We start from the raw sequence: 9,135 nt of genomic DNA on the forward strand, positions 1-9,135 counted from the left end.
TCAAGGCAGCTGGGACCACAGTCACCAAGAAAACTATTGGTAACACACTACACCATAATGGATCAAATCATGCAGTGCCTGCGAGGTCCCCTGCTCAAGAAGAACATGAAAGGCCCGTCTGAAGTTTGACAATGAAAATCTGAATCATTTAAATAAAAGGCTTGGGAGAAGGTTATGTGGTCCGATGAGACCAAAATCGCGATCTTTGGCATCAACTCGACACGCCGTGTTTGGAGGAAGTGAGATGCTGACTATAACCCGAAGAACACCATCCCCCTTGTCAAGCATGGAGGTGGAAACATTATGCTTTGGGGGTGTTTCTCTGCTAAGGGGACAGGACGACTTCCCTGCATCGAGGACAGGATGCACGGGGCCAAGTACCGTAAAATCTTGGCCGATAGCCTCCGTCCCTCAGCCAGGACACTGAAAATAGGTCATGGATGTGTTTTCCAGCATGACAATGAACCTTAACATACGGCCAAGGCAACACAGGAGTGGCTAAAGAATTAGCACTTAGGTGATGGAGGGGCCTGGCCAGTCTCCGGACCTTAATCCCATAGAAAATCTGGAGGGAGCTGAAGCTTCGAGACAGCAAGCATCAGCCTCAAAACCTTAAGGATTTGGAGAGGATCTTCAGAGAGGAGTGGACCAGAATCCTTCCTGAGATGTTCACAAACCTGGTGACCAATTACAAGAAGCGTCTGACCTCTGTGCTGTCCAACAAGGGTTTCTCTGTGAAGGTGGGGGCGGGGCTTTTATACGCGAGCAGTGAAAACACTTCTGCGTAGTCTGCTCTCGTGTATCCTCCATTTCGTCTCCTCCCGCACCCCTCCTCCCTCACCCCTCCTCGACTCCTCCGTGTGCATTTCAGCTATTGGGACGTCCTTCAACATGGCGTGTCTTGATCGATTTCCGGGTCAAGTCCCAGAGGAGGGGAAGAGAGGAGTCGAGGAGGGGTATTGAGACGAGCCTACCATCTCTTACACATACGTCCACTTTAACACAAATTGAGGAAGACTAACAGAGCACTGTTGAAGGAAATCTGATCTGATCTCAACATGAGCTCATTGGTATTTTACACATTTCCTAAGAATAACTAGTCTCTTTCCTTCCTGTTTTACATTGGCATGACTACTTCATGCTCATGCCATGCAGATACATTTTAACTTCACTCTCTACCAAGATCCCATTTTAAAAAGGCAGAGTAAATAGTTATTTTTGCTCAACTCATATCTAAGTAAAAATGGATGGCAGTGTTATACTTGTGTTTCACAGGCAGATATGTTTAACGCCAACAGTTAGATGTTTCATCGAGACAACTGCAGAACGATTTAACCTCTTCGTCATTCTTTACCTGACCTTTATTGCAATTGTAATTCTGATTGTTTATCATGTATTAGTCTAAAAACACAAGACAAATGTCAGGATTTTTTGGGTAAAATAGCCATCTCTAATATTAGATGTTTCTACTGCTTCATCACTATAGTAATAACAAGGGCAGATGATTCAAAGTGACACATTTTTGGTCACATCTCAGCTCTTGCACCTCTAAATTCCTTCTGTCTCCTCAAAGCATAACTGTACTGGATCCCCAAAAGAAGAGGGAGGATGATGAAGAAAATTAAACACCTTGTGTAAAGAAAGATCAAGTAGAAGCACTTAAAGGGGACCTATCATGCAAAATGCACTTTTGTACGTCTTTTATACATGAATGTGTCCCCGGTGTTCCAGGGAACTCACCAAGTGTCAGAAAACACAACCCTCTCTATTTTCCTCCATACCCAAATCTCTAAAAAAGGGGCTGCAACGGATCTGATCAAAACTGATCCAGGTCAGGACAGTGGCGCTACGGCTATTGGGCCAACTCCACCAATCAGGAGGAGACAGCCACGGCCATTGCCGTTCGAAAGCGCTGGAGACGCTGTAGTATATATGCCAGGCCTGTAAGTGGCGCTGTAGTCTGCCACAAAAGCAGCGAAGAAGACTTGGTTACCATGGTTACCCTTCTGTTTATTCTCCGCTGTGGCTTTCTTTCTCCCTCCCCGAGGCAAGCGTTTGCTCCCACTGCAATGCAATCCCTCCCCGTCGAGGCAAGCACTGTAATTCTCTCCGGTTAGTCCACCAGCAGATGACAAACACCCACCTCTCCGCCTCTTCCAAGGAACGAGGGGACCGTGCGGCAGAGTTTCAGTTTCAGTTTCTTTCAAGAAATCCGTTAAAGTTTAAATCTTCCGGACAAAATTTGAAAAGTGCCGGTCAAAAGTCTTCTTTGTTATTTATTGAGCTTTAAAACAAATGAATAACGACTCTATATAATAAAACACGGAGGACGGAGATCTCTTTTTCTCCCCCTCTTCTGACAGCCCAGCAGCTGATCAGAGCACGGCTCTCCTCTCCTGCAGGGGGGCGTGGTCAGCAGAATCAGACCCGTAGACAGCAAACAACACAGAGCGAAATGAGGCATGGCTAAAATGCATGATCTGTTTGGTATTTTGAAAACAGAAACGTATAAATATACCTTATATAGGTATGGCCCTATAATATATCATTTAAATATAGCATGATAGGTTTCCTTTAAGTAAATAAAGTTTATTGATGCAAAACAAAGCATGCTTTTAAAAAAACACCTAGATTAAAGCCATATGATTTATTTTCTTTCAATGATTTGCTATTACAGTAACTGTACAAAATACTGTCTGATAAATGGAGAGCAAAGCTGAAAATAAGGTTTAATAAACAAAGGTTTTGTTTTGGTATGTTGTTTCGATTCGTCTTGTCCTTACAGAAGACATTCTTCGATCTGGAAGAAACCAAAGAAGAAAGAGATGATACTTTTTTAAAGAATTAGGGTGTGTCATGTCATATTAATCCCATTTAAAACATATTTAACAATATATGAAATATATTAAGTGATTAATCTGAAAACTTACATGATGTTACGCTGCATTTTTACCAAGAGCTGTTCCTGGTTTGAGTTCAGAATAAACAGTTTCATCCGCTGGTGCAGGATTTGACTTCCCTATGAATTAAGAGATTATTATTATTTATTGTTTACAGTATTCCCCCAGTTAGCAATGAAAATGCACTGGTATACATTTTCCTCACAAGAGGGTACAGTGATAGTTTGATAGAAGGAATTGCTCATGATGATTCACAACAGTTAAACCTGTACGGATACAGATGAATGAAATGTCATATGCCCTGATGTTTATTTCCTGTACTAACTGTTTTTTGGTTTTGAACTACCCAAAATCCAAATCTGATCCGATCAGATAGGGATTAAAAGTGTTGAACTACTGGGCCCTGATGATTATTTCATGAATGCATTGACAGAAAATAAACTTAACAGACATTGAACAAGTTACGTGTAGGATTTGAACATTGCTGACTTTGGCAACACCTTGTGGTAATTTTTAAAATGGCACCCTAGCAGGCAGCACGTAAGCATATCAAAAACTTAAAGTGAGTAGTATTTCATCAGACCTGCAGCTGATGCCATCTTCACATGTGAGTAAACACAATCCTCCTGTTCATTTTTCTTCCCTGTTAGACAGATCAGGAGAAAGCAAGAAAAAACTAAACTTTACTTAAAGTGGACCTATCATGCTATATTTAAATGATATATTGTAGGGCGATACCTATATAAGGTATATTTATACGTTTCTGTTTTCAAAATACCAAACAGATCATGCATTTTAGCCATGCTTCATTTCGCTCTATGTGCTGTTTGCTGTCTATGGGTCTGATTTTGCTGACCACGCCCCCCTGCAGGAGAGGTGAGCCGTGCTCTAATCAGCTGCTGGGCTGTCAGAAGAGGGGGAGAAAAAGACATCTCCGTCCTCCGTGTTTTATTATATAGAGTCGTTATTCATTTGTTTTAAAGCTCAATAAATAACAAAGAAGACGTTTGACCGGCGAAAGTAACTGAAACTGAAACTCTGCCGCACGGTCCCCTCGTTCCTTGGAAGAGGCGGAGAGGTGGGTGTTTGTCATCTGCTGGTGGACTAACCGGAGAGAATTACAGTGCTTGCCTCGACGGGGAGGGATTGCATTGAGCAAGAATAAACAGAAGGGTAACCATGGTAACTATGGGCGGGAAGTCTTCTTCGCTGCTTTTGTGGCAGACTACAGCGCCACTTACAGGCCTGGCATATGTACTACAGCGTCTCCAGCGCTTTCGAGCGGCAATGGCCGGCCGTGGCCCAACCCCACATTCCCCTGATAGGTGGAGAGTTGGCCCAATAGCCGTAGCGCCACCGTCCTGACGTCAGGACAGTGTTCAAATCTGGATCAGTTTTTATCAGATCCGTTGCAGCCCCTTTTTTAGAGATTTGGGTATGGAGGAAAATAGAGAGGGTTGTGTTTTCTGACACTTGGTGAGTTCCCTGGAACACCGGGGACACATATTCATGTATAAAAGACGTACAAAAGTGCATTTTGCATGATAGGTCCCCTTTAATTTAGGCACTGCTAGCCTACAAAAGCACCTTAATTATTGTATGTTATTGTTACGACATAGAAATACTCACCCTTCTTAGAAATGTTTTTGAGCTCCACAACAGAATATGTCACATCCGTGTATTCATCTGAAATATACAATTTATTTTGTATTTAAAATAATTAACCTTGAATTGTCATATTGCAGTATTTATATTTACTATACTGTACCATTTGCAGGTTCTCCAGGGCCTGTGATTGTTTCATAGAGACAAGCATTATCTGAAGAGTAATCCAAATCATATTAAAATCCCTCTATATGAACTCTCATTTATTAAAGCAACTAATGAGAAATGGAAATGCAACGTGGATGCTACTTAAATAAATTCAAAAAATATTAAGGATTCAGGCTGACCCTGGAGAACAGAAGCATATTCTCTTTGGTCAGTTTCATCCTGGTTGATCATGTGGTCTGTAGCAGGGCCCTGATTGGTCCTCTGAGATCTGGTGGGCAAAACACATGTAGTGAATGAAGTGGATTTATTAAGGAACATATTACTGCTGTCATGTTCATTATAAAATAAAATAGAGTGTTGTACCAACCTGCTATAGCATGAATCTGTTAAAAAAAAAAGGTAATACTATATTATTATGCATTGCAAAGTGTCCTACAGTCAAAACAGTACATGTGATTACATTAGAGTCAATCTTATATCAGAAGAAAAGTATCCCACCTTTTGACTTTCTGTATAAATACAGGAACAGCAGCAGGAGAATAATCAGTAAAACTCCACAAAGCAGCCCAACGAACAGAAGAATGGGAAATTGAGAGGCTTTTCCATGCCCGGACGCTGCTAATATAAGTCATTATTATTAACATTATATCCTATAACACTTTCCTGTAATAGATTAACTTTATAAAATCTTTTTTTCTTACACAAACACAGTTCAGATGAAACTAAGCTTTTCTATATCTCAGGCTGTAACACAGCTTACAAAAAAGGAAGGTTTTTCTTTATCATACTCACATTTTACTGACACCCAACTCTCTGGTGACGTCCTACCATCTGCTGAATCTCTCCGTTTACATTTATAAAAGCCTTCATCTGACTTTGACACTGCAGAGATGGTCAGCTCGCTTCTGGTATCATTCTGGATGAGTTTGTCATTTTTATAGAAATCCACATTATAAACAGTTTGTGTCTTGAACTTGCAGCTAAGAGTGACAGAACGTCCCTCAGCCACAGGATGGACAGGGCTCACCAGGATAATATCACCATCTGAAAAAAAATCAAAGAATATAAAGGCTTTGTCAGAGAAATCAGCTTTTGCAGATGTAATACGTTTATGCACAACTGGTCTAGTCTGGGAGAAGCTGAAATGTCAGGTAGATGTATGAGGACAATAAAACATAGAATATTATCTTTGAGAGAAGTACCCTGGAAATCACTTCGCAAATTAGCCTTTTTTATAAAGTGTTACTAATTTGAAGAGACGTTTGGTTACTTTGCTTGTCACCTTCACATTTCAAAACAACATAATACTTCAGAAACAAACATTTTAAATAATTAAAACTCACCATCTTTAGTGATGTTGACTGCATTACTGAACTGTCCTGTTTCAGACTCACACCAGAACACTCCACTAAGCCAGCTTCTGGTTATTTTGCATGTGGATCCAGTCTTTGTCCCCCAGGAAGAACATCGATAAAGGTTGTCAGATTTCGAAAACCTCCTCACTCTCCACTCAGTGGAGTTTCCCTCACAGCTCAGTGACACAGACGTTTTGGTGAAGTGCTGCACACTGTCAGGACTCACTGTGAGAGACGCTGCTGAATTCAAATCTGAAACACACAAACAGGGGACAAACAAAGCATTTATGTATATGGAAGGCAACTTGAACATTAAAAAAACAAGAAGCATTTAATCAATAATAAAGAGTGAGTGTCTAATTAAAGCATGTAATGAATTGTTGAGAGAATTGCTGAATGTAAAGAATTTGGAGTTGTTTGTAACATTGGGGAACTTCTATGTAAAACATAACCAAAAGGCATATCCAAAATATCCCAAAACTCAAAAAAAAGTCAGGAAAAGTTACCAAAATAAGGGAATTCCTACCATTTTGCAATAATGGAAAAGTCAAATCATACTGACCTCCAGACCAAACAAACACAGGTTTGCTGTACGAAGTGTAAAACACTGGATCTCCTCTTCTTGCTCTGCAAACATATCCTGCTGTTTGTGTTTGTCCATCAATGATGAAAAGATGCTTTTCAGTCCCATTGTAGCTGCCAGGTAGCAGCTCATAGCTGTAACGGTAGCCTAACTTTTGGGGAACAGCCTTATACCAGTAGAAGCTCCAGCCAGCAGAAGGATGATCAACCCTGCAGTTCAGAGTCACTGAGGCTCCAGGACTCGGCCATGATGGAGACACAGTGAGGACAGGCAGAGGTTTGTCTGTTGGAAAGTGATTTAATGATAACGTTATGATTTATAATTGGTGGGTAACATACACTCCTTGCATCCTACATATTTTCTACTAACCTGTAAATCACAATCAAGGGTTAACTGTCCTTAATGTAATAACAAAATAAAATAATATTTGTATTTACAGCAAAACAAAGTAAACTGATGATGTGTGACATACCGTTAGATACTGTCAATGTGAAAACATCACTCCACAGCGTGTAAGACATTTCACCTTTCAGTCTGCCCACACACTGGTATTTCCCACTTCTTGATGAAGGAGCAAGGTGAGATTTCTGAGGTGTTTCTGACCCGGGTGTCGTCCAAAAAAACTCCCACTCATAGTTTCCTCCATCCTCAATTTCACATGTAAGAGTGAATGTTTCTCGAGAGTATATTTGAGGCCAGTTGGGTTGCAGGGTCACAATAGCCCTGTTTGTGACTGTTAACCATCAATGAGCACCAAAAACAAAGGCAATGTTAAACATAAATCATTGCATTTTTTGTGTCAAATACATCATTTGTTTTCTGTATGACATAATATTAGATGTTTTAATTACCGACTGCATCGCTGTACTCTGTGTAGTAAACAGGGTGTCCTCTTCCTCCTCTGCACCAGTAGACGCCTCCTCGTGAGACACTGATTCGGTCATTTGTGAGGAAAACATCTTGTGTCTTCAGGGGTTCAGAGGTTTTCTCTTTTTTGTACCAGAAGTATCTCCAACCAGAAGCTGATGATGGTCCTACAGAGCAAGTTAGAGTCACATTGTCCCCTCCTGGAAATATGTCTCTCAGCTGGGCCTTTGGTGTTGCTGTTCAATGTAGAATAAAGGTAATTTTTTTTATAAAATGTTAGTTATTGTCCCTGTAAATAAGCCTAGCTTGACAAATAATACAAATGTATAATATATCTTATCCAGCACTCTTAGTAATATTAAATCACTGTGTATGCTACAATGAAAATATAGAGAAATAACTATGCTTATATTTCTATTTATAACCACTGAAGTAGTTGGTTAACCTTGAGTAGAAACGGCCATAAAACGGGGTGAACATTTTAAAAAGCCTTTTTTTTCTTTGTTCATTGTCCAGTGTTTCTAAGATTAGGCAGATAATATAATTCTGTTTCATTTTGGGTTTACTAAATGTCTGAAGCTTTTAGGTATATAAACTACTTACTTTCAGTTCTCAGTTTTATTGGTTCAGATTCTTCATCGCCAAATTTACAACTGTAAGAGCTCCCGTCTGACATTACTTGCCATTAATGGTGACTGGTGGTTTTTTTGTTTTTTGTTTTTTTGTTTTTCTGTTTTGTTTTTGTTTTGTTGTTGTTTTATTGCCTGTCCTTGTTTGTCTACCCTTCCCCAAATGTAAAGCGTCTTTGGGTTTAGAAAAGCGCTATAAAAATAAAATGTATTATTATTATTATTCTGTCTGTTGTGATCAATGATCCGTCTCTGTAGAAGGAAGCATTCTCCTCTCTCCGAGTACGATACCGACAGAGCAGAGTCACTGATTCTCCTTCAAACAAAGTGGACACAGGACTTTCCAGGATCACAATTCTATCTGTGTAACACAAATGATTCATTATAATAGTATAACAGCTCAATTAATAACACATTAGTACAAATAAATACTTCCAGTTATGAAGAATACATATTCACATTTCATGAAAAAGGAATACATTTTTACCTGCACCGTTTGAATAGTTACTGTTAAGCACATTAAGGTGTATTAGTTTCTCGAATATATTGGTCTTTCTTCATAATTTGTCACAATTAACAAAAGTATAACAAGGTTTGTTGGTAAAGTAATGTCTTAATGTAAATGCTTTGATGTAAGAAGCTGAGTTTTATAAGAGGTATTTTTGTTCTTATTTTAATACTCTTGAATTTGCGATAACACAAAGCACAGGATTGTACAGTATACTTCACCTGCCTATACAGCATCAGTGGAGCTGTTCAAACGTTAAAACATTAAAATAATTGACAGATTATATATTAGAACTTGTCCAAACTGCGTGTTCATATCAACATGGCTCCTTAATTAAAATAAATTGCTTTTAATGAACTTGGTCATGGTGGTATTACTTTGATCACTTACCTGATACAGTTAGATAGATTTTATTGCTTCTTTTTGTTGATCCCCCGTGGTGAAACAAGCACTGGTATTCACCACTGTAGCCTGAAGTTAGAGGTTGTAATGTTCTGAAGTTTTGATTGCTGGGAGAGAA

At 39.5% G+C, this 9,135-nt stretch overlaps 1 protein-coding gene across 1 annotated transcript in view; it reads right to left on the reverse strand.

Annotated features, from left to right (window-relative positions):
* Positions 1-8,253, reverse strand: part of LOC117498008 — a 74,963-nt gene extending 66,710 nt beyond the window's left edge. The window contains exons 1-13 of the mRNA XM_034150054.1: positions 8,082-8,253; positions 7,463-7,714; positions 7,084-7,344; positions 6,591-6,893; positions 6,017-6,280; positions 5,466-5,717; positions 5,172-5,291; positions 5,041-5,056; positions 4,853-4,941; positions 4,669-4,719; positions 4,530-4,586; positions 3,484-3,576; positions 2,954-3,019 (exon numbers count right to left, since the gene is read on the reverse strand). Of these exons, the coding sequence (XP_034005945.1) occupies positions 2,954-3,019; positions 3,484-3,576; positions 4,530-4,586; positions 4,669-4,719; positions 4,853-4,941; positions 5,041-5,056; positions 5,172-5,291; positions 5,466-5,717; positions 6,017-6,280; positions 6,591-6,893; positions 7,084-7,344; positions 7,463-7,714; positions 8,082-8,154 (1,897 nt within the window). The 5' untranslated portion in view covers positions 8,155-8,253. The remainder of the gene's footprint in view (positions 1-2,953; positions 3,020-3,483; positions 3,577-4,529; positions 4,587-4,668; positions 4,720-4,852; positions 4,942-5,040; positions 5,057-5,171; positions 5,292-5,465; positions 5,718-6,016; positions 6,281-6,590; positions 6,894-7,083; positions 7,345-7,462; positions 7,715-8,081) is intronic.
* Positions 8,254-9,135: the final 882 nt, after the last annotated feature.

The sequence above is a fragment of the Trematomus bernacchii genome, unplaced genomic scaffold (genome assembly GCF_902827165.1).
Source record: "Trematomus bernacchii unplaced genomic scaffold, fTreBer1.1, whole genome shotgun sequence".
Taxonomy (NCBI): domain Eukaryota; kingdom Metazoa; phylum Chordata; class Actinopteri; order Perciformes; family Nototheniidae; genus Trematomus; species Trematomus bernacchii.